Source organism: Mixophyes fleayi, chromosome 1 (assembly GCF_038048845.1).
Source record: "Mixophyes fleayi isolate aMixFle1 chromosome 1, aMixFle1.hap1, whole genome shotgun sequence".
NCBI classification, from domain to species: Eukaryota; Metazoa; Chordata; class Amphibia; order Anura; family Limnodynastidae; genus Mixophyes; species Mixophyes fleayi.
In genome coordinates, this window is record NC_134402.1 from 337631874 (window position 1) to 337658633 (window position 26760).

General features: G+C 39.3%; 1 protein-coding gene across 2 annotated transcripts; it reads left to right on the forward strand.

The window, feature by feature from the left end:
- Positions 1-90: 90 nt before the first annotated feature.
- On the forward strand, positions 91-24136 carry KLHL22 (kelch like family member 22). Of its 2 annotated transcripts, none has more exons than XM_075215607.1 (8): positions 91-199; positions 3541-3869; positions 6592-6757; positions 18318-18542; positions 18853-19346; positions 20266-20458; positions 21646-21879; positions 23034-24136. In XM_075215607.1, exons 2-8 carry the CDS (start codon positions 3643-3645, stop codon positions 23418-23420), a joined length of 1926 nt encoding a protein of 641 aa, XP_075071708.1. In that variant the 5' UTR covers positions 91-199; positions 3541-3642; the 3' UTR covers positions 23421-24136. The 2 variants fall into 2 exon arrangements, with proteins under 2 accessions (XP_075071708.1, XP_075071700.1); XM_075215599.1 differs by having other exon boundaries at positions 102-325.
- The last annotated feature ends 2624 nt before the right edge of the window (positions 24137-26760 follow it).

Below are 26760 nucleotides of genomic sequence, written 5' to 3' on the forward strand. Positions count from 1 at the left end.
CAACGAGCGGCGTGCGGACGGCCACACTCCTTATAGGCATAAAACAGCCAGGGAGCCGCCGCCGCCACGCCCCCTCTCGCCGATTGGTCAGAGTTCTCAGCCAGTGCAATGGGCTTGCCAGAGCTTGTTAGTCGTCTGTGAGGGAGACCCGTAGTGTAATCTCGGCTCGTTGTCCCAGCACAGTGTGTACTACTACAGTGTGAGTGTAACGCTCTCATTGCCTTTATGTCTCTATACTGGGGGTCGCCATGTTTGCGGAAGTGACGCTAAAGCTCAGGTGCTGGCAAAGGGGCGTCAGGTGAAAAGACCGAATTTTGGGCTGCAGGTAATAACGTCACAGGGGGGGAGAGAGAGAGAGAGAGATGGGTTTTGGTCATATGACAAGACCAGGTGGAAGCTCGAGTAGCCCGTGTGAGAAGCAAGGGGGGTTCCTCTGTAAACATTCAGCCTTCCACTGTGATAATACAATATATTGCTGTGATAAAGCAAGGTGGCAGCTACACTAGGTTGTAACTCATGGTGGAATGGTATGGCCTGGTGCTACCTTACAGTGATAATGATACCAGGGGATATATCTTGCTGGGGATAATCACAGGTTATACCTAGCATTATTATTATTATCTATCGAATAGCAATGCCTTATGGTGGTAGTAATTCCTGGTGATATTTTATACTATTATTCATTTTGGTTGGAATAATGAAAGGTTAGTCATAAGCAAAAGTAACTTTTTAACACGTCCATAGTGGTGTTTCAAAAAACATCCAGTCTTCTTTCACTTTCATTCTTTTTTAGATCCCTTCTTTGCGATAAAGTCGTTATTTCCTTTCTCTTTTAGTGTTATATGCTTTCATACAGACTTCAGTGGCCACGTTATGTCCGGACTATAGGTGTAGTTTAAGTGATTCACAGGATTTGTTACATCGCTGTGAAGCATTGTTTTTATTTTATTAATGCAATTATACTAAAAAGTGAAAGTGCTAAAGGATCCTAAATCCTCCCCACTTGAAGGTGAAGTAAAGACATTATTTAACATAATAATATAAACCAAAAACTGTGTATTACTGAGCTGTATAATGTACATGAAAAATTGAAGTGTATATATACATTTACATACACTCTGGCCCACCCTGTACTACAGGGTGGAACCCCCTTTTGCCCCAAGAACAGCATGGATTAAACCAGCTACTGGAAACATTCCTTAGATATTCTGGTCTACATTGACATAATAGCATCACGCAGTTGCTGCATATTTGTTGGCTGGACATTCATGCTGCAAGTCTTCTGTTCAACCACATTCCAATGATACTCTTCTAAATGGAGATCTGGTAACTGTGAAGACCATTGGAGTACACTGAACTCATTGTCATGCTAATGTAACCAGTTTAAGATGATGTCACATGGGTGTTTAATCCTGTGTAGCCATTATAAGATGGGTAGAGAGTGGTCATAAAAGGATGTACATGGTCAGCAACAATACTCAGTCTGTGGTATATAAACAATGCTCAGTTGCTATTAAGGGGCATAATCAAGGCCGGATTAACCCGAGGTCTAACTGGGCTATAGCCCAGGGGCCTCGGGCATTCAGGAGGCCCTTCAAAGTCCTCAGCAGAATTATTAATCGGTCCGGGGGCGGGGGCGCGATCAATGCCGCTGAGCACTGTCAAGTGCAGTCATCCGTCCCCCACACCACTCAGTAATCTGCTTACTGAGGAGATCTCGCGAGAGTTCGTGAACTCTCGCAAGATCTCCTCAGTAAGGACCTTACAGCGCGCCGCGGAAGGAGGACTGCACTGACAAGTAAGTGCTTGAGGGGAAGGGGGGGGGCTGGCGGCTCACATTGGGGGCCTCACGGGGGAATGGAGGGCCCCATAGCCCAGGGACCTCCATTCCCTTAATCCGGCCCTGGGCATAATGTGTGCCAAGAAAACGTTCCCTACACCATTATACCACCAGCAGCAGATTGCACCGTTTGCACAATGAATTTATGTAGTTTATGCCACATTCTGACTCTCGAGATTTGTTAGACCAGGCAATGTTTTTCCCAATCTTTAACTGTTTGGTTTTGGTGGGTCTGTGCCCACTGTAGCTGCAGTTTCTTGTTCTTATCTGACAGGAGTGGAACCCGGTGTGGTCTTCGGCTGCTTTAGTCCATTCACTTCGAGGTTTGATGTGCTGTGCATTCAGAGATGCTCTTCCTCATACCACTGTTACACATGGGTATTTGAGTTACTCTCACCTTCCGGTCAGCTTTAACCAGTCTGGCCATTAGCCGACCTCGCTCAATAGCAAGGCATTTTTTCTTGCAGAACTGCTCACTGAATGTTTTTAATTTTGTGCAGTGTTTTCTGTAAACCCTAGAGAGTGTTGTGTGTGAACATCCCAGGAGATCAGTAGTTTCTGAGATCCTCAAATGACCCAGTCAGGCCCCAACTGTTATTCCATGGTGAAAGTCACTTAGATCACATTTCTTCCCCATTCTGATGTTTGGTCAGAACAACAACTGAACCTCCTGGCAGTGTGTGCATGCTTTTATGTATTGAGCTGCAGCTACATAATAGGCTAATTAGATATTTGCATTAACAAGCAGGTGTACCTTGAGTGTATTTTTATACACACACGCATCTCCACCATGCTTGTTCACACCTCTGTAGCAGGTTACCATATTAGAGAGGAGTCTGTTCTCTAAACTGAGACAGTGACTGACAGCTAGATAAACTTGTTTGCAGAAATGCAGTATGTGAGTTGGTTAATTCATACAGAGGGACAGGGCCAGTGATGTCGTAATAATTCATGCTCCACTTTTTGATGTGTAATAAATCCCACCAGAACACTGACCTAAAGATGATTGAGGTGTTTTAGTTGTATGTGATAGAGTGGGGAGGTAAAACTTTAGTTAACTTTACCTAACTGAATGCAATGGATTGTCCGAATATACAGTTTATGTTACCATCATGGGTCTTATCTGAACATTAATTTTTAGGGTTTAGTGGCCCCTTAAGGTGGCTTACACGGTTTGCATGATCATATCCAATACTGGGCAATTGGCCCAAAACCACTGCAATCTAGATAATGGTTATCATCATCATCACCATTTATTTATATAGCGCCACTGATTCCGCAGCGCTGTACAGAGAACTCATTCACATCAGTCCCTGCCCCATTGAAGCTTACAGTCTAAATTCCCTAACATATACACACACTGGTCCTATTTATTTATGGTGGAAAATGCAGTTTTAAGTTATTTGTCTGTTTTCTGGCCACTCGGCCCAATAGTAGAACTTCCAGATCTCATCCAGTTTTGTCACCCACATTGTGACTGTCCAATTTGAATAAAGATCCTATTGCTTGGCTCTTGGGTCAAGCGGCAGGGTCAGTCTGGTGTGAACATCCTTGCAGACTCATGTAGACATTTAAAAAAATCAGCTTGTATCATTACTTTTACAGATATTTCATTATACGTTAGTGTGTCGTCAAGAAATATAATACAGAAAGGCCTTTTAATTAATGTCACAGTAAAAAAATTTCTTACAAATTGACAGATATACCTGGGATCTGTGGTCACAGAACAGGTTTCATTGTTTTCGTATGGATGATTTACTGGCCCAGGTGTCTGTTTTGGGTTCAGAACATTTCTGCAAAAGATGGCAGAAGACAATGAGGTTTTGAAGCCAGATCATGTACCGAAGGAGCAGCCACTTACACAAAACACCTGGAAAACATATAGGAGTGCAGAGCACTCGCAAGCTCTCTTGAGTGGTCTTGTGGGCCTCCGTGATGGAGGTATATTGTTCGATGTGGTCCTCAAGTTGGAGGGGAAGTCTCTAGAAGCTCATCGGATTCTCCTGGCTGCGTCTTGTGATTATTTCAGGTGCAGTATGTTTCATTTCTTCAAAGTTATTACTAATAAATGCATTTGCAGTCATTTTTTTACATCTTTTTTTTTATGTTGCCAAAATATTTTTTTCTCCTGTTGTTTTGCTTAGTGAGATGTGTGATATGTTAAGTTGCTAATTTCTTGGATTTTTGTACTAATTTGCAGAACAATAATTAAATTATTTATAATCCTTTTGTTTATAATTTCCCTTGATATAAGTTAGTCAACGATTTTGTTCCCAGAGGCAGATGCAGTGCATAAAATGTAAGAATTAGTTACAAAATGTTAAGGTGCATATTCAATTAGCCACGTTACTCGCAAAAGTAACGCAGCGTTAAATGTATTACCGTTATTACGGTAATTCTAACCTGGATTTCAGCTCGCAGCTCCCTGGCACAGTAAGACTTTCCTCTAGTCTTGAAACCTTCAAGCGTTCTCAGAAAACACACCTCTTCAGGCAAGCTTACGATATTCCTCAACCAGCATCTTAATCTCCCTAGTTTACTCTATTACCACCCTCTACACAGCTAACACAAGACAACAACCCTCATTGCTGTGTGATTGATCTCATGATCTCACAGCCCACTCAATACTTTTTACCTTTGCATTCTAGCTGGTCCAGTGTGCAATATGATGTAGCATGTGCCCTTGTGTTTCAAACTCCCATTGTCCCATAGATTGTAAGCTTGTGAGCAGGGCCCTCTTACCTCTGGCAGAGCATGCTGGGGCTTGTAGTTTCACAACACCTGGACCTACATGTTGGCAAGGCCTGGTTTGCCAGGCCATGTCATATCATTTTACGAAGTAGCAACTGCGACCAGGTTAGAGGCTGGCGTAGAGAATTTGCAAGGTGTTGCTCAGGTGACCCTCATAAAAATTGTCAATGCAATTCTTATAGAAGTAGGGAATTTAAAAAAAAAAAAAAAAAAAAATGTTTCCTGTTGCTCTATTTTTGCACTGGTTTTCTGTGTGAAAATTTTTATAAATATCCTCCGTTTTAAAATGGATAGGGATAGAGTGACCTGTAGCCAATCAGATCATCAGAATGTTCACTGCAGCACATAATGTGTGCTGGTGTTGTGAAAGGTAATGACCTGTCCACTTAAGTGAATGTGTGAGGTCAGGTCTGCATATGACAGATGCAGTACTGTGACGCTGGGAGGGTAAGAGAGGCAAGTGGGAAGAACCAGGCTGAGAATTTATCTAGGGTGCAAATCCTACTACAGCGCAGAATAGTGATATGAGACTACTGCCAGTGTTACAGGAGGCTTGTGGTGTCATACATACAGATTGTCTTCTTCTACAAAAAAAACAAAACGTTTGTAGATAATTATTGAAGCACTGAAATTATACATTTGTAGACTATATTATGCTCATTATCTGCACCCCTCCCCACAATAGTTTAATATATTTAGAGTATAACAAAAGTGAAGGTAAGTTTTATCTTTTAAGCCCCTCCTCTGTGCATTCTAGTCCTCCAGTTCTGCTGCAAGAACAGGCTGAGGCTCTTCTACTGAAGACCGTAATGTTACTACCGTAATGCCGTTATCCTGGCGTGGCTAGTGAAACCTCAACGTATGGTCATACAGTCATGCTGGGTGACAGAGCATGCTATTCATCTTCTTCCAGCAGCTCCAGTGTCACAGGGTATAAGCCCCAACCCATTCACTTGGCCATGCTTTGTCATATTGAAAAACATGACATTGGATAACATTGCAACCAATACAACTAAAAAATATCCCTATATCTGAATCTGTTCATTTCAGGAATCGGTAAAGTTGATTAACATATATAAATGATATATATTATAACTGGTGTCCACACTGTCCATAATGTGTAAAATAATTTATTTAAACTTGCCCAATAATGTTTTTTAATTCAACTTGCTGAAGCTTCATTACTAAAAAATCTTACTGAAGGTCTTTTTCCTGTTTATGTACAGGAGTAAGACTGTTACACATAGCTAGCAACATGTGTTTTTTAAATAGCATTAAATAAATAAAATTAATACATTTAATACTATTCCTGCTAAAATAAAAATTCTAAAAACTATAGCAATATAAAGCAACAGGTTCCCCATCTTTTCCAAGCATGACACACCAGCGACTCTTTCCAAAATAATTCATTATGATGCAGTGTTTTTTCACATTTAAGTGCTGACACTTGAAGCACTATATAAAGCAAAGAAACAGCAGAAATGGTTAGCAAGATGATACCAGGATGAACCACTCTGCACTGGCCCTACTCTTTTTAGAGATGATGTATAAGAGCAGGACAGCTTGGAGCTGGGTAAAACCTGATCCGGGCATGGTACTAGGAGAGGTCCAGGCTGTGGCCTATGCCACCTGAGACTCAGAAGCCGTAAAGGCAATTAATATATGTGCTGGTTATGAGTGCAAATGGCAAATTTTGTTTTTTCGTTAATTCCACTTGTTTGTGGGCAAATACTCTGCACATATGAAAATGCACCCTAGATGTGTGAGGAAAATGGTTGAACGTGGGGATTGACTGACAGGGAAAAGTGCTGAAAATAATGCTGCTTTGGAATAATGACAAGGGAATGTTTAAGCTGCTGATATGACCTCAGAGATACAAAAGTACCAATATGTGACCGTAAATAAATAGCATCAGAGGACACATGATTAGGCAAGTTTACTGTTTTAAAGTTGTGGGGGTTTTTTGTTTGTTATTTTTAATGCTATGTATGTTTTATTAGGGGTATGTTTGCAGGAGGGTTGCGAGAAATGGATCAGCGGGAAGTTCAGATCCATGGCATCACTTACAATGCCATGTGCAAGATCCTGGATTTCATATACACATCTGAGCTGGAACTTGGTGTCCACAATGTGCAGGAGACGCTAGCTGCAGCTTGCCAGCTTCAGGTGGGTACAAAGAGCAAAGTCATAGGGACAAGAATTGTGCAGTGGCACATTAAATGCATAATGTATGCTTACACAAACACTTCTCTTTTTAATTGTTATCCCAAAAATAAACTGGGTACAAGCATTTTTAAAAGTGAGCTATTCGCAGATTGAGTTTATAGTATTGACACATTTGCCATAATAATAAATGTAATAATAAATATTACAGCAAAGCATAATAACTCTAGAAGGTTAGTTCCTCAAGGGTGCACTTAGGAACTGTTCAGCCACGGATTTCAAATCTGGTCAAATTATAAATGAATATCTCTTTGCATGTGAGCCATTTTTGTCCCATGGCAGTTTATGTAATAGCTTGCCGCCAATGGACAAGAGGTTTTTACCACTGTGAAACGCATAGCTAACTATGTTATTTCTAAGAGCAGTAGTTATTTTGTTTACTGAGTCAATAGTGTGCTAAAAGCATAATCCAGGGGGTATATTTACTAAACTGTGGGTTTTAAAAAGTAGATATGTTGCCTATAGCAACCAATCAGATTCTAGTTCACATTCAGTACATTCTACAAAATGACAGCTAGAATCTGGTTGCTATAGGCAACATCTCCACTTTTTCAAACCCGCAGTTTAGTAAGTAAACCCCCAGGTGTCACATAGAATTGATAGATATTAATGAAACATTTTTTTTCGTAAATTGCATACTTTCTGTCATAAGTTTTGTATTGATATGCACACTAATACAGACAAAAAAATAATTGCTGCTGTTCTGTAATGATATCCTACACACAACCATTTTCATCTAGAGTCTGTTCTTAAGAAACTCAAGAATACTGCTAAAAAATTTAATGAGAAAATAAATATTGAGCAGAGTGAAACAGAAATGTATCAATATTTTAAACATGGTCCTCCGCATTTTGTCTTAGGGGTGCCTTGAAAAAACTATGGAGACCCTAAGGGCGCCTCAAACTGAGAAAGTTTGGGATCCACTGCTTTGTGCTATCAATAACCATTTTCTATATATACACTCTCTAGAAGTACACAGCACTGCCATCTTCTGGGGGCCAGCTGTAGTGAATCCTCTGTTTATAGCTGCCCCTATACTATGTCACAGAGCCAACGTTTTTGTGTTTGAACTAGAGATGGTCACTGACCCCCGTGTTTTGGTTTTGGATTCGGTTTTGGATCTGGATTACCGTCGTGTTTTGGTTTTGGTTTTGGTTTTGCAAAACCGCCATTGCGTGTTTTGGTTTTGGTTTTGGTTTTGTTTGGTTTTGTTTTGCTATTTTTTGGGAAAATCCATGTTTTTGGGCCTAAATTAACCCAATTTAGTGCTCCAACTGTTTTAGAGACAAGTAATCTAATTGTTGAGGTAATAAATCATCCAAAAAAACAGTTTAATTCTTCGTTGGTAGGCCTATTCTACACACAAAACAGATTGTCTTCCTCTCCATCTATGCATATTGGCAATGCAGCCATCGTCTTTGAATGTATATTACACCCTACACTTATAGTTAAATATGTAAAGAAATGGAAAAAGCCAGTTTGCTTTCTGTCTCTCAAGGCCCCCCTCCACTTGTATAAAATAGCAAAAAATTCAGCCATTATAGACTGTACAATATTAATTGACATGGAGAAAGCCAGTTTGGTTTCTGTCTCTCTAGGCCCCCCTCCACTTGTATAAAATACTAAAAAATTCAGCCATTATAGACTGTACAATATTAATTGACATGGAGAAAGACAGTTTGGGGTCACTCTGTCTCTCTAGGCCCCCCTCCACTTGTATAAAATACCAAAAAATTCAGCCATTATAGACTGTACAATATTAATTGACATGGAGAAAGCCAGTTTGGTTTCTGTCTCTCTAGCCCCCCCTCCACTTGTATAAAATACTAAAAAATTCAGCCATTATAGACTGTACAATATTAATTGACATGGAGAAAGACAGTTTGGGGTCACTCTGTCTCTCTAGGCCCCCCTCCACTTGTATAAAATACCAAAAAATTCAGCCATTATAGACTGTACAATATTAATTGACATGGAGAAAGCCAGTTTGGTTTCTGTCTCTCTAGGCCCCCCTCCACTTGTATAAAATACTAAAAAATTCAGCCATTATAGACTGTACAATATTAATTGACATGGAGAAAGACAGTTTGGGGTCACTCTGTCTCTCTAGGCCCCCCTCCACTTGTATAAAATACTAAAAAATTCAGCCATTATAGACTGTACAATATTAATTGACATGGAGAAAGACAGTTTGGGGTCACTCTGTCTCTCTAGGCCCCCCTCCACTTGTATAAAATACCAAAAAATTCAGCCATTATAGACTGTACAATATTAATTGACATGGAGAAAGCCAGTTTGGTTTCTGTCTCTCTAGGCCCCCCTCCACTTGTATAAAATACTAAAAAATTCAGCCATTATAGACTGTACAATATTAATTGACATGGAGAAAGACAGTTTGGGGTCACTCTGTCTCTCTAGGCCCCCCTCCACTTGTATAAAATACCAAAAAATTCAGCCATTATAGACTGTACAATATTAATTGACATGGAGAAAGCCAGTTTGGTTTCTGTCTCTCTAGGCCCCCCTCCACTTGTATAAAATACTAAAAAATTCAGCCATTATAGACTGTACAATATTATGAAAAATGGACAAAGCCAGTTTAGGGTCACTCTGTCTATGACACCCTACCCTTAAGGATAAATTGCCCTAACAGCAGCCTTTCAAGATGGTATGTGATATGGAAATGCCACAAGTCCCTTTCCTCTTTGGGGGTAGATTGCACCCTACACTTACATAGAAAGTTTTAAAAAGATGTTATCGGCATCATCTTCAGCTTCATCCTCACCCTCATCAGTGTGTACGTCATCATCACAGACTATCAATTCATCGCCGCTTGAATCCGCCATTAGAGAACAGTCAGTGCTTGGATGTCTTGGATGGTGAAGGCCTTCCTCGTGGAAGATGTAGTTCATTTTTATAAACATCATTTTCTCCACATTTTTGGGAAGTAACCTTCTACGGCGATCACTGACTAAGTTCCCTGCTGTGCTGAACACTCGTTCAGAGTACACACTGGAGGGTGGGCAGCTTAGGTATTGCAAAGCAAGTTTGTACATGGGTTTCCAAATGGCTTGCTTTTCTTCCCAGTAAGGAAAGGGACTGTCTGACATTTCCATATCAACTACCTCTTGAAAGTAATCCTCCACCATCCTTTGCATGTTTATACTCATATTGGATGGACTTATGGGCAAAGTGACACTTTTTTTTGAAAAATCCTTCAAACCAGCCCAGATGTTAAATTGTTCTCGTCTGCCCCCTGTGTCTTCCCTGCTTCTTTTTTGGAAATTTAATTTTTTACGAGCAACAGCTTGAGAAAGTGAAGGAGGACACGTCGTCAAGCCGAGGCCCAGTTCAGCGGCCAACTTGCTGAGCAATAGCTCCTTGCAAAAGTTCACATCTCGCTCATTTACAAGTAAAGACTCAATGTAGGTTTTAAACCTTGGATCAAGCACAGTGGCCAAAACGTACTGATCCGAGTTCAAGATCTTAATAACTCGAGGATCATTGTGAAGCGAATTAAGTACTTGATCGACAAGGCCAACATACTTTGCTGAATTGCTTGCTTTCAGCTCCTCCTTCATTTTCTCAAGCTGCTTTTCCAATAGTCTAATTAAAGGAATGACTTGGCTCAAACTAGCAGAGTCTGCACTGACCTCACATGTCACAACTTCAAATGGTTTCAGCACCTTGCACAGCACTGAAAGGATTCCCCACTGTGCAAGAGTGAAATACATCCCCCCTCCTTTCCCAATGTCATGACTTGTGCAATATGCTTGGATGGCTTTGCGCTGTTCCTCCATCCTCTGAAGCATGTACAGGGTGGAATTCCACCGAGTTACCACCTCTTGCTTAAGTTGGTGGCAGGGCAAGTTAAACTGCTCTTGGAGCTGCTGTAATCTCCTACATGCTGTGGCTGAATGCCTGAAATGGCCTGAAATTTTACGGGCCACCGAAAGCATCTCCTGCACCTCACGGTTATTTCGTAGGAAGCTCTGCACCACCAAGTTGATGGTGTGAGCAAAACAGGGAATATGTTGGAAATCACCCAGCTGTAATGCTCGCACTATATTGTTGGCGTTATCTGAAATGACATACCCTGGGGAGAGTCCGAGTGGTATAAGCCATGCATCAATCACATCTCTCAGTTTGCGTAACAAATTGTCAGCCGTATGCCTGTTAGTGAAGCCGGTGATACAAAGAGTGGCCTGCCTGTGACAAATGTTACGTAGTGGTGTACATGCTGCTGCTGTTCCTGCTGGTGAAGGTGAATGACCAACCCAGTGGGCTGTCACAGTCATATAGTCTTTGGTTTGGCCACTTCCACTTGTCCACATATCTGTGGTTAAGTGAACAGTGGGCAGAATGGCATTTTTCAGCGCAATCTCTACATTTTTACACACTTTTTGGTATAGTTGTGGAATAGCTTTACGGGAGAAATGGTGTCGCGATGGAATTCTGTAACGCGGACACAAAACCTCAATTAACTGTGAAAAACCAGCTGCGTTTATTGTGGAGATTGGACGCAGATCTAACACTAACATTGCAGCCATGGCGTCTGTGATTCGCTTGGCGACTGGGTGACTGCTGTCATATTTGCTTCCCCTCGCAAATGATTGTTTCACAGTTAATTGCTGAAATGTAGGACTGCTCATTTTATTCACCTGCCTCTGGGATGACGATTCACCCCCAGCAGCAGCAACAGCAGCAGCAGGACTAACGCTTTCTTCAGAGGAATCAATAATAGTGCCGGAGTCATCCAGCCTTAAGTGGGATGCCGGGCTAACTCCGAGCGCTACTGAGGATATTGATGAGGATGGTGTGGTGGGTGTATTTTGTAGCCGTCGGTATGTCGGTGAGCGGAGGGTCTTAGCTGATGAGGGAGTGCTTGTATTCTTTTGGGAAGAACTTTCAGCTTTTCCCAACACTTTGCCATGAACTCTCGTTAAATGGCGTAACATAGACGAGGTTCCAAGATGGTTAAGGTCCCTCCCTCGACTGACTGTGGCTTCACATACACTACAAATGGCTATACAATTGTTGTCTGGATTTGGGTAGAAATAATTCCACACATAAGAAGTGGATTTTTTTGTTTTATGCCCAGGCATGACAATGGCCTTTTTCTTGTCACGTGCCAGAACTGCTGCCACTGGTGCAGGACTTACACAAACAACCTCATCCTCATCAACATCCTCATTAGCGCCCTCGTCGCCTACACAAATCTCCCCCTCATCCTCTTCTAATTCCAAAGTGGCATCCTCAATTTGGGTATCACCGGCTACACTCGGGCTATTAAGGCACACATCAGCAGAATGCTCACGATTAGACATCCCACTGTTGGATGGACTCTCCACAGGGATTGTTGTCATTTGTGAATCAGAGCAAATATTCTCCTGTAATGCCTCACTGGTATCTTGCAGCTCAGCTTTGACGCGTAACAGTAGTTGTGCACCAATTGTAGCCTGGGTAACTTTTTGGGATCTGCCACTAATAGCCAAAGGTGAAGGCCTCATTCTCTCTTTGCCACTGCGTGTGTAGAATGGCATGCTTGCAATTTTTTTTTTATCGTCACTTAACTTTTGCTCAGTTACACTTCTTTTTCGCTTCAATACAGTAAATTTTTTTTTGGTTTTTGTTTTTTGCACTAATTTGAAAACACTCTGTTGTTTGACATCGCCTTGGCCAGATGACGTACTGGGAACACTAACATCAGGACTGGTGACAGAACCTGGTTGCTCATTTAGATCATATGTGGACTGCTTTGAATCCATTCTGAGCGCAAACCACTGAGGAGTGCTAAAAATTATTGAGTAGATACTGCTGACAGATATGACTTTTGACAGCCAGAAATATTAATGCACAATTAGGGAGGACACCCCAAAAACACTGAGGAGTGCTAAAAATTATTGAGTAGATACTGCTGACAGATATGACTTTTGACAGCCAGAAATATTAATGCACAATTAGGGAGGCCCCCCCTAAAACACTGAGGAGTGCTACAAATTATTGAGTAGATACTGCTGACAGATATGACTTTTGACAGCCAGAAATATTAATGCACAATTAGGGAGGACACCCCAAAAACACTGAGGAGTGCTAAAAATTATTGAGTAGATACTGCTGACAGATATGACTTTTGACAGCCAGAAATATTAATGCACAATTAGGGAGGACACCCCAAAAACACTGAGGAGTGCTAAAAATTATTGAGTAGATACTGCTGACAGATATGACTTTTGACAGCCAGAAATATTAATGCACAATTAGGGAGGACACCCCAAAAACACTGAGGAGTGCTAAAAATTATTGAGTAGATACTGCTGACAGATATGACTTTTGACAGCCAGAAATATTAATGCACAATTAGGGAGGACACCCCAAAAACACTGAGGAGTGCTACAAATTATTGAGTAGATACTGCTGACAGATATGACTTTTGACAGCCAGAAATATTAATGCACAATTAGGGAGGACACCCCAAAAACACTGAGGAGTGCTACAAATTATTGAGTAGATACTGCTGACAGATATGACTTTTGACAGCCAGAAATATTAATGCACAATTAGGGAGGACACCCCAAAAACACTGAGGAGTGCTACAAATTATTGAGTAGATACTGCTGACAGATATGACTTTTGACAGCCAGAAATATTAATGCACAATTAGGGAGGACACCCCAAAAACACTGAGGAGTGCTAAAAATTATTGAGTAGATACTGCTGACAGATATGACTTTTGACAGCCAGAAATATTAATGCACAATTAGGGAGGACACCCCAAAAACACTGAGGAGTGCTAAAAATTATTGAGTAGATACTGCTGACAGATATGACTTTTGACAGCCAGAAATATTAATGCACAATTAGGGAGGACACCCCAAAAACACTGAGGAGTGCTAAAAATTATTGAGTAGATACTGCTGACAGATATGACTTTTGACAGCCAGAAATATTAATGCACAATTAGGGAGGACACCCCAAAAACACTGAGGAGTGCTACAAATTATTGAGTAGATACTGCTGACAGATATGACTTTTGACAGCCAGAAATATTAATGCACAATTAGGGAGGACACCCCAAAAACACTGAGGAGTGCTAAAAATTATTGAGTAGATACTGCTGACAGATATGACTTTTGACAGCCAGAAATATTAATGCACAATTAGGGAGGACACCCCAAAAACACTGAGGAGTGCTAAAAATTATTGAGTAGATACTGCTGACAGATATGACTTTTGACAGCCAGAAATATTAATGCACAATTAGGGAGGACACCCCAAAAACACTGAGGAGTGCTAAAAATTATTGAGTAGATACTGCTGACAGATATGACTTTTGACAGCCAGAAATATTAATGCACAATTAGGGAGGACACCCCAAAAACACTGAGGAGTGCTACAAATTATTGAGTAGATACTGCTGACAGATATGACTTTTGACAGCCAGAAATATTAATGCACAATTAGGGAGGACACCCCAAAAACACTGAGGAGTGCTACAAATTATTGAGTAGATACTGCTGACAGATATGACTTTTGACAGCCAGAAATATTAATGCACAATTAGGGAGGACACCCCAAAAACACTGAGGAGTGCTAAAAATTATTGAGTAGATACTGCTGACAGATATGACTTTTGACAGCCAGAAATATTAATGCACAATTAGGGAGGACACCCCAAAAACACTGAGGAGTGCTACAAATTATTGAGTAGATACTGCTGACAGATATGACTTTTGACAGCCAGAAATATTAATGCACAATTAGGGAGGACACCCCAAAAACACTGAGGAGTGCTAAAAATTATTGAGTAGATACTGCTGACAGATATGACTTTTGACAGCCAGAAATATTAATGCACAATTAGGGAGGACACCCCAAAAACACTGAGGAGTGCTACAAATTATTGAGTAGATACTGCTGACAGATATGACTTTTGACAGCCAGAAATATTAATGCACAATTAGGGAGGACACCCCAAAAACACTGAGGAGTGCTAAAAATTATTGAGTAGATACTGCTGACAGATATGACTTTTGACAGCCAGAAATATTAATGCACAATTAGGGAGGACACCCCAAAAACACTGAGGAGTGCTACAAATTATTGAGTAGATACTGCTGACAGATATGACTTTTGACAGCCAGAAATATTAATGCACAATTAGGGAGGACACCCCAAAAACACTGAGGAGTGCTAAAAATTATTGAGTAGATACTGCTGACAGATATGACTTTTGACAGCCAGAAATATTAATGCACAATTAGGGAGGACACCCCAAAAACACTGAGGAGTGCTAAAAATTATTGAGTAGATACTGCTGACAGATATGACTTTTGACAGCCAGAAATATTAATGCACAATTAGGGAGGACACCCCAAAAACACTGAGGAGTGCTACAAATTATTGAGTAGATACTGCTGACAGATATGACTTTTGACAGCCAGAAATATTAATGCACAATTAGGGAGGACACCCCAAAAACACTGAGGAGTGCTAAAAATTATTGAGTAGATACTGCTGACAGATATGACTTTTGACAGCCAGAAATATTAATGCACAATTAGGGAGGACACCCCAAAAACACTGAGGAGTGCTAAAAATTATTGAGTAGATACTGCTGACAGATATGACTTTTGACAGCCAGAAATATTAATGCACAATTAGGGAGGACACCCCAAAAACACTGAGGAGTGCTACAAATTATTGAGTAGATACTGCTGACAGATATGACTTTTGACAGCCAGAAATATTAATGCACAATTAGGGAGGACACCCCAAAAACACTGAGGAGTGCTAAAAATTATTGAGTAGATACTGCTGACAGATATGACTTTTGACAGCCAGAAATATTAATGCACAATTAGGGAGGACACCCCAAAAACACTGAGGAGTGCTAAAAATTATTGAGTAGATACTGCTGACAGATATGACTTTTGACAGCCAGAAATATTAATGCACAATTAGGGAGGACACCCCAAAAACACTGAGGAGTGCTAAAAATTATTGAGTAGATACTGCTGACAGATATGACTTTTGACAGCCAGAAATATTAATGCACAATTAGGGAGGACACCCCAAAAACACTGAGGAGTGCTAAAAATTATTGAGTAGATACTGCTGACAGATATGACTTTTGACAGCCAGAAATATTAATGCACAATTATGGGGGACACCCCAAAAGCGCTGGGGAGTGCCAAATATGAAGAAAAAATAATAAACCTCTATCCTCCTCTCTGCACTAGCGATTTTGGTTAGAGCAATTGCAAGAACAATATGGTATTCTCTGTCCCTGCTCTAATTAGCCTATGACTACACCCTGCTCTCTCCCTCTGTCAAATGGCGATGGATTGCTGTGGAGGCGTGTATTTATAAAGTTGAAGTATCGCGAGAACCGAGTCCCGAGATCCGACGACGTCACAATGACGTTCGGCCTCGATTTGGATTCGGAATGGGCGGGAGAGTACCGAGCTGCTCAGCTCGGTACTCGGATACCCAAAGTTCGGGTGGGTTCGGTTCTCGGAGAACCGGACCCGCCCATCTCTAGTTTGAACTGAGTAGTGCTATACATGGAGAGCCTAAAAGGACCAGCAGTGACAGAGTGCACCCTACGTCTGTATTCCCAATGATGACAGAAGCTTTAGAACATTTAAGTGTACAGTCTATTACACAGTGTAGATGGAAAATAGTTGCATATAGGAAAGTTATTTTATTGTCTATTTTACATATAAAACTCCAATTCCACCACGTAATAAAAATGGAGTTATCTGTTAAAATCTTACTGAGTGGGAGTGTTTTTTTGTGTTCTTGTAAATACAAATTGAATCTGTGTTCTGCAACAGGATGTGACTTTTATCTTTTTATGTTTACTTATTTAATTTCCTGTGTTGTATTGTATGGGATGTGCAACAAATCAAATCTCCCTATAAAGTTGATGGGTTACATTTATTACTACTGAATTTGATCCAACAAAGGTGCAGCATGCTGTTACAGGACCTGTTATAGAATGTCACAGAAGTGCTCTATATAAAATAATGACAAAATGGACTAACCTTATTTACAAAATAGGAATTAAAAGTATGCAACCTAGTATATTGCATAAACCCCAATTTCAGGGTTGTTTCCACTGTATATGAAAAAACTATTTCTGTTTCTATAACCTTAAGGTAATGTCCAGTGTATAAATCTGGTCGGCAGTTGACCTAAATCATAGTATGTGTGCCCCCAAAAATGCCTTGATTGAAACTGATTGTATTACAAGTTAACTCGTGCATGATACTCATGCATTCTAGTCAAATCAAGCTACTTAAGGTGTTAAAAAGGTTCTTGTCATGCATTTGGGCCTAGCCCAGGCCTCCTCAGGGGAAGAGCGTTACTTCCCGATGCAAGCGCTCTTTTTTAACGTGGTTTTGTCCACATGTCACCACCTCATCATTTTTCTCCATCACCTCATCCTTCATCGCCACATCCTTCATCAAGCTACTTAAGGTGTTAAAAACTCCCCACTGTCACCCTCGGCAACCACCAACCACTCCCAACTGTCACTTCTCCTTCAAGAAATATATAGGTCAGTGTATAACTCTGCCCAGCAGGTGGCGCTGCAGCTTGGTTTTTTTGGGGGGTTTTTTCACACACACCACTAGGCTTATATATATTAGATATTAGATTATCTAGCATGTTGGAAGATGACCACTTTTGTCCCGTGTGTGTAATATTATGCCAGCCATACTAACAGACCTCTGTGAAACTGCCTTCAGCTCAAGTGGCAAATGTCTTATATTGTACACAAAGTGATTAGTTGATATTTTGCTATTAAGAATCTTTGGTTTACAACTGTTTATTTGATATATAATATTTCAACCTTTGGGATAATCTTGCCATTGGTTGATTGTCACAAACCTGTTTTGCATCTTACGGTTTGGTCTTGTCATAAAACGACTATATAAACCCTGCATACTTGGTGCCAGTGCATCCTACTGATGAAGCATTTTGTGAGAAAAAGTAATTAGACATGGCCCAGCATTCATTCTGCACTTCAACTTGTCAACAGCAGAAACTGGATGAAGTGGGAGTATACTGTTTGCTCCATATCCCTGGTGGTGTAACCTGAAATGTCTATACTGCATCTTCCCTGCATGCTTTTATTTGTTTTAACCTGCTATGAATGTTTTCACTTGGTTTGTGGTTTTGAGATAAAAATATTTAATTGCATTATGATGCGCTTTCCTTTCTTGTCTAAAATTGATTTCCACTTCTGAGTGATTGTTGACAGATTTAACTAGTACAAAGCGTATCAACATTTCCTGAGTGGCAAAGAATGCAGAATATAGCTCAATAGCAACTGGACAGCTACATTTCATCTGTACCTAAATCAGATTAAACATCATTCTGTATTTCTGTTGATAACAATACATTTGCAAAATACTAATAATTCGGACTTCTCTCAATGATGGTTTTAGAATATACTTTTAAATCCCCCTTTTAAATGAACTGCCTTTTGTTTCAGATTACTGAAGTCATTAATTTCTGCTGTGACTTTCTCATTTCCTGGGTGGATGAGGACAATGTGGTGGAGGTATACAAGCTGGCTGAGCTATTCCACCTGAGTCATCTTAGTGAACAGCTGGACACATTTGTGCTTAAAAATTTCATCACATTCTCACGCACCCAAATATACAGGCAACTTCCACTGGAGAAAGTGTACTCCCTGCTTAGCAGCAACCGCCTGGAGGTAAGGTAACAAAGATCTTACCGCTTTATCAATACACATTTTGTAGGTAAGAAGCCGGATACTTGTGTATAATTATTAATTTGGACAAGGAAGGGATGAGATAAGAAAGTTAGGTGGGAGTTATGCTTTAGGGTTGGGTGCCATCATTGATAGTCAGTGCATTATGGTCACAGCAGAGAGAAGAGGACAGCTGGAGCACGGAGAGTGGGGGAGTTACAAGGATTTGGGGATTTCACTGAAAAGAATAGGCTAAGTGACTTTGACGCGCAACATATGTGACTCTACATATTACACAAAATCTGTCTTTCAGGTGGGATCTGAAAATGAGGTTTATGAGGGAGCATTACTGTACCACTACACCTCAGAGCAGGTGGAAACGGATCAGGTGAGCCTGTCGGAGTCTCCCAAGCTACTAGAAACTGTGCGCTTTCCCCTGATGGAGTTGTCCGTGCTACAGAGACTACATGACAAGCTGGGGCCATGTCCCCTCCAAGTAACAGTATCCAACGCTCTGGAATATCACAAGAATGAAATCATGCAACCAGTGCTACAGGGGCCCCACACGCAACTGCGCTCCGAATTCAACTGCGTGGTGGGCTTTGGCGGGATGTATTCTGCCCCTTATACAGTTCTCAGTGATCAGGCCAAATATTTGAATCCTCTGTCTGGGGAGTGGAGGCCGCTAACAGCACCACAAACGCCTCGCATGTCTAATCAAGGCATTGCAGTGCTCAGTAACTTTGTCTACTTGATTGGGGGAGACAACAACGTGAGGGGGTACCGTGCAGAAGCGCGATGCTGGAGGTAGGGGGCTTTTTCTATTATTTATCTCAGCCCCTGTATTCTGCTGTATTATAGATGAACATCAATGACAATAAAATAAATACACTTTTTGTGACCAGTAGATAGGAACTTGTATTTGTTTGAATCTTGCAGCTGAAACCAAGGTGATTCAATTTGAAGATATATTTTTTAACAATGTAAAAGTACCTATACCTTCATGTAATATGTAAGATGAGTGCAAGCATTTCACCCATGTAATTTTTCATGCTGCATACTGCCTTCTGTGTCCTTCAAAGACACCCGGACAGGATTGTGACAAGCTCCTAAACCATGTGTGTATGTATGCTACAGTATCTTATGTAAATGCAACACATACCGCCCACAAATTAATATCACAGATCTCCCCCTCAAAATTATTAGCTTATTCTAGCTGTGCACTTTTCAAGCAAACCTTAATTTTAACACTTTAACAGCGCCTATAAGATAATAAATATGATCTATGACCACTTAGCAGCAGATATGTTTTCGAGCTGACAGGTTTACAGCACATATACACAATCACGGGCATCATTTTTAGGTCTGAACTGTAGTATGAACTGTTGTAAGACACCAGAGACATTGCACTCGATATACTGTGCAGTGTAACATTATTCTGAAATTGGCTGTTTTCTGTAATATAGTAAAACATTACCACTAAAATAAATCTGTACAGCTGAACAAAGCAATTGTACTTCAATATCTGAGAGTTGATTTTTTTTCAATAGTGCTCAGTGTAGAGAGAAATCAAAGTTTTATGTTATATTTATCATTTACAGAAATACAGTTTATATATTTCCTTGAATATTTTAAGCCACAAGATAGTGGTTGTCCTCCTTAATTGCTGTATGTGATTTTGTGTGCTTGTGCAAGAAATTGTTAATTATTTCTCCTTCTTTGTAAGATATGACCCTCGGCACAACCGCTGGTTCCAGATCCAGTCCATGCAGCAGCCCCGTGCTGATCTGTCTGTCTGTGTTCTGGGGGATTTCCTCTATGCAGTGGCAGGCAGGGATTACCATGATGAGCTTAGGGAGGTGGAGAGGTATGACCCGTACACCAACTCCTGGGAATATGTGGCACCACTTCAGAAACAGGCAAGAAAATTTGTGTTAATAACCTTGCTTGCTAGAAACACTCACAGACTATATAGATGAAGCCTTTGCACCCAGAGTACTGTAACCCTTGCTTTCCAAGACAGACCATGGTGCTCCTGGGGCTCAATGGGAACATGGTTGCCTTCTTTCTAGGGGTGGATGCCAACTTTGTAACAGCAAAAAAAAAAAAAGGGAATGTCTGCAACAATCTACCTGCTTGTTGCTGAACATAGTTTAATGTGCTATTATTCACTGACAGGCGTGCTATCGGTTTTAACTTCTTATTATTTTTATATATTATTTTCTTCATACATACGCAAGAGATGGTGGAATTCCCTATATTCTGCTATTAGTGGTACACCTTCCTTTCCAAGCTAAGGGGCACTCTGTTGGACCACTGTGTTCTAGTCACCAGTTGCCGGGCAACCATGAGTTCTGGGGAGGTTTACAACTTTGGATTGTTCATTTGGAGGACTGTGACCCTATCGAAGGCTCAGCCAGTTTTCTATCCATTTTGTTTTATAGACTGCAGTCAGCCTTTTCACTCAGTGATCTCCTAAGTGGAAGTCGGGTAGTTGCTATTGAATTCATAGTGCCCTGTGTTTCATTAGAACACAAGACAGCAGTCTTTTATCTCTTCTCTCACTTTTTTTGACTCAAGTTTAAACTCTTATTTTATTTATTTTTTATTTATTACTGATTATAGGAGCAGATTTGCTGTTGTTAAGCCTAACAAAACCTAATCCTTAGAGGACAATGAGCGCCACATTCTTTATATTGCATTGTTTTATACATCCAGAATACAGATATTTTCTTCCAGAAATCATCATGATACATGTTTACACCTAACAACAATTAAATAAACCCTTTAATGTCAATGACTGTGTGACTTGTTCTTATCCACATATTGTGTTATGTTATCTATTTGTTATTCTCCTTATGTCACCAATACTTGCCGTTTAATGTTCAAATGACGGACTTTGACTTTTAGACTGTAGTGGAGACGTTCAATTAGCACTGCTGGGAAAACTTTCATTCATAAGAATTATGGTGCTGCTAAAGCATTGTTCTAGCTCCTTAGCTGGGGGCAGACAGGGGTATCCAAACATGGTTTTGCGGAAAAGATCAAAATTATATTTTTGTATTTTAGATATAAAAATAAATGAACAACTGTTCTATATCTGCAGGTCCATGCACATGCCGGTTCAGCTTTGGATGGCAAGGTGTACATTTCATGTGGAAGAAGGGGAAATACATATCTGAAAGAAACTTGCTGTTATGACCCAGAGAAGGATCAGTGGACACATGTAGCCTTTGGGCCAGTGAGAAGAGCTTGGCATGGCATGGTGGCACTTCTGGGAAAACTTTATGTCATAGGAGGAAGCAATGATGATGAGGGCTTTCGACAAGATATTTTGGAGGTAAAAACAGGAGGGTGATTTATGTATTTCTAACATTTACTGCTGCTGATTTTAAACTAGAAAGGCTTAGGACTCGTTCCCATGGCCACTTCTTTCATGTGTTTTGAATGCATGTAAACAGATCTGATGCCTAAAAACATTGTTTATAGTGTTACCATGACCACTGACCTTTGTTACCTGTGTTTACGTTATGGAAAGCACCTATATTTTTGCATTTACAGCAGGTATACTGCAAAAATGTTTTTATCAGTTGTAAATACTAGCATTTGACATGCATTTTGATTGGTGTTTGTACTGGCATTGCAAAAATGCAAGATAAACACCCATGTGTATGTTGGATGCAAATGACTTTGTATAGAAGCTGAGTAATCATAATGCATAATCTTTATGTTCAGTTATTACGTGGACCTTAGATTTAGCATTTTCTTCACCTTTGCAACCATACCACATTTTATAATTAAACCCAACTTCACGGTTTTCAGTACAGATACAGTGTTCTTTTGACAGCATCTTGAGATATTTTTATTATTATTGTAAGTGTATTTTTCAGAGAAAAACAGGAATATATTGCAAAAAATAAATTATTTTTTTATTTGTTTTATTCAGTAATTGCTACAAAATATTAGTCTTCTAGCTCTTTTAAATGTGTACTTTATGTAAACTATGATGCAGATGTATGTCCCTTAAAAAAAAAGGACATTTTAATTTTTGTACTTTATTTAAGCTATAGGAGACTTCTCTCTGTTCTCCCATGCCACCAGCATGTGTAGGTTTAGTCTAACAAGGGTCTGCTCAGCCCACTAACAACTTAATTGTTATAGCAGCAGGAAGGAGTGAAATAAGTAGAGCTAAATAGTTTTGTTTTTTGTTTTTTTTTAAAAGATACATTTATTATAGTGTGTACAATGTAGTTTTTTTTTAAACCAGTAAAGGTCAAAAAGTTCTATTGGATGTTTGCTTTATATAGCAAGCTATACATAAGACATGGATACATCTTGCAGCAAACAGTGATATAATTTCATCTTGAAACCTTTTTTCCTGTAATGTGAAACATGGAGATACCAGACATACTACAGATCCCATATTTCAATTGAACATCAATTATATAGTGTCTGTCTTTGGACATGATTGTGTCCTTTGTGTCTATCCTCTAGGTGGCTTGTTACAGCCCAAAGACAGACCAGTGGTCACTAATGAGTCCTGTTCCTGCAGGACATGGCGAACCAGGCATTGCTGTTCTAGATGACAAAATGTATGTCCTAGGAGGTAGATCACATAACCAAGGAGATCGCATGGATTATGTACATATATACAATGCAGAAAAGGACTTATGGGAGGAAGGACCTCAGCTGGAGGATGATATTTCTGGCATGGCAGCCTGTGTCCTGACTCTCCCCAGATCTGTACTCATTGATTCTGATGTGTGGACACAGGAGATGTACATGCATTACATGGAAAGAGTACAACATCCGCCTGACAGTGTATCTGAAGGCATCAGTGTGTCAGACTGGGAGGACTTGGACAATTCCGGGGAAGACTGACATCTGATAACACTAATTTGTCAGCATGTGATCAGTGCATCATGCCACTATGTCCAAAACAAGTGCAATCTTCATGCCTGCCTTTTAAAAGCTTTTTCTGACCCCACTTTGTTGCCTCATTTCATACATTTTGTTGATTATGCAAATCACGGTTTGTGAAGGATTTGAATTGTTCTATTTTACTATACAGACAATTGAGCAAAGCAAATAATGTTTTTACTTATGAAGTACAGTGACGTTTTCCACACAGACATGTTTTCTGTTTTTCCTGCCTGGAGTTTAGCTGTTTATTCATGGTTTCCCGGAAAGCAACGGTCTGCAGACTGATTCTTACACCTTGCACTCTGACCTTGACAACATAAATTTCTTGTACAATCTTTAACAAAAAAATGTGCCAAATGCAAACAAGGATATGTAGTGTTCATTGCTTTAACTTTCTTGAGTGACTGACAAAAGTGACCCCTTTATTGCACATTGTAGTGCACATGGCAGAGGTAAAATGTCTTTCAGAATGTTGTGTTCTATAATAGATCTGCAAAAACGGACCCACCACTGAAAGCACCTATAATGGGTTTTGCGTTTTGAAATATTATTCTCTACAAAAGGGACCAATCAATTTGACTATAATGGTATATAATATGAGAAATTTTTATGGTGCATGAATATATAATTAATATAGATGAAGAAGAATAAATAACTATATTTTTATTGAATAAGGGATGATCACAATATTTGGACATGCGTGTTTAGTAGTTTTTCATCTGTAAAATTCAATAAGTCTATGATTATAGTTCATCACAACATATGTTATTCACTAAAGATATCTCTTTATGTAAATATTATTAAAATAGGTTTATTTTTTATCATTACTTTATCTCACCAAGAATCATAGAAATATAAGTATAGAAAATAAATAATCTTAGTTATTAAAATCACACAAAATATACTAATTTATTGTAATCATTAAATCAATAAATACAATTATTAAAATCAAGAAACAATATTTCATATTAATCAGAAATCGGTGTCACTGACTAAAATAAAAAGACAAAAGACATATAAATTAATTTGCAAAGGAATTAATCTCCAATTAAATACTCCAATGAATACATCCTTAGTTCATTGCAGTCTATTACATAATCAAGGGAGTCACAAATAATTAAATAAATACAATATATATATATATATATATATATATATATATATATATATATATATATATATATATATATATATCTACTATATAAATGCCTTGTGGCGTGTGTGAAAAAAAAAACCCAAGCTGCAGCGCCACCTGCTGGGCAGAGTTATACGCTGACCTATATATTTCTTGAAGGAGGAGTGACAGTTGGGAGTGGTTGGTGGTTGCCGGTTGCCGGGGGTGACAGTGGGGAGTGGCGATGAAGGATGAGGTGATGGAGAAAAATGATGAGGTGGTGACATGTGGACAAAACGACGTTAAAAAAGGGCGCTTGCGTCGGGAAGTAACGCTCTTCCCCTGAGGAGGCCTGGGCTATGGCCCAAATGCATGACAAGAACCTTTTTAACACCTTAAGTAGCTTGATTTGACTAGAATGCATGAGTATCATGCACGGGTTAACTTGTGTGTGTGTGTGTATGTGTATATATATATATATATATATATATATATATATATATATATATATATATATATATATATATATATATGTGTGTATATGTGTATATATGTGTGTATATATATATATATATATGTGTGTGTGTATATATATATATATATATATATATATATATATATATATATATATATATATATATATATATATATATATATATATTTATATATGCAGTACTTCCTTTTTACATGGTATTGTGTGTATATATAAGGCCTGGTCAACCTGTGGCTCTCTGGCTGTTGTGAAGGCTACAAGTCCCAGACCTTTGTTAGCTGGCTATCTACTGGCATAGTATGCTGGGGCTTGTAGTTTCACAACACTTGGAGAACCACAGGTTGACCAGGCCTGATATGATAGTGATCAGATTTGGGAGCTGTCAGTCGGCAGTTTTAACCAATAGGAGAACGAAAGGAACAAAGTAATACAAGTTGGCATATGATATGCCGAGATATGTACATTAAAGCTGATAGACGAAGTAACACGGGAAACCGACGATGGAATTGATGTCAGGAAACCCGATTGGATGCGATCCTCCTCAAAAACCCACAAATCTAGTATGAGATGTATGTGAACTGGCTCAATTTGGAATATATGTGAGTACCACAACAAAATAAGGCACACAGTACTAATTGAAGGATCATATATATATATATATATATATATATATATATATATATATATATATAATCTCACTCTGATAGATACTCCTTTATACATGGTCATAAATGTGAATGACAAATAAATGGGAACAAATTCACCCACTATTCTTTCACTCTCTAAATTAAAAGAGATTGTGGGGCCATACATATACAGACATAATTAAATAAATAGTTCACATTATTATAGATGGTATGTGAATATACTACTTGCCTCATCACTCTAAGGGGTATATTTACTAAACTGTGGGTTTGAAAAAGTAGACATGTTGCCTATAGCAGCCAATCAGATTTGAGTTATTTGTTGTGCTTTGTTTAGTACATTCTACAAAATGACATATGAAATCTGATTGGTTGCTATAGGCAACATCTCTACTAAACTGCGGGTTTGAAAAAGTAAATATACCACTAGGAAATCGAGTGACAGGATTAAGCAAAAGTATATATGTATAATAAGAATAAATCAGAGACAGGTAATTAACCCTTCTTTTAATACACATCTTTATTTTCCTTTTTTCACAATTCTTGTTCTTTATTTTTAATATTCAGCATTTTATGAATACATTTTCACTCAGATAAAGTTTTAAGCAAGAATCAATAAAGTATAATATTTAAAAATAATGAAATCTCTTAAGGGCAGCACAAAATAGCCACCTTTTTGGTGTTTGGGAAATTAATTGTATGCTAGTGGTAGTACCCCCTGTATAATTTAGATGATAATCTTCATTAAATGGTGGTAAAAAAAAAATTAGGGGTGAGGACATTAAACATAGAGGATATCAGTTTTTTGGAGAGCAGTTCGGAAAGGAAAAACATTCTTTGTACAAATGAATGGCCATGTTCAGGGAACCCCTGAACCCCTGGATTCGCTTAATTATTGCATGTTTAAAATGGGAGATGGAAAGTTTCATGTGGGAATGGGGAGTTTGAATTGTGTTAATGTTATTACTGATGTGGAGAGTAGCCATAAAAGTTGATGGGGAATGGGAACAATGAGCTATTAGGGGACAGATTGAAGAAATGTGGAGA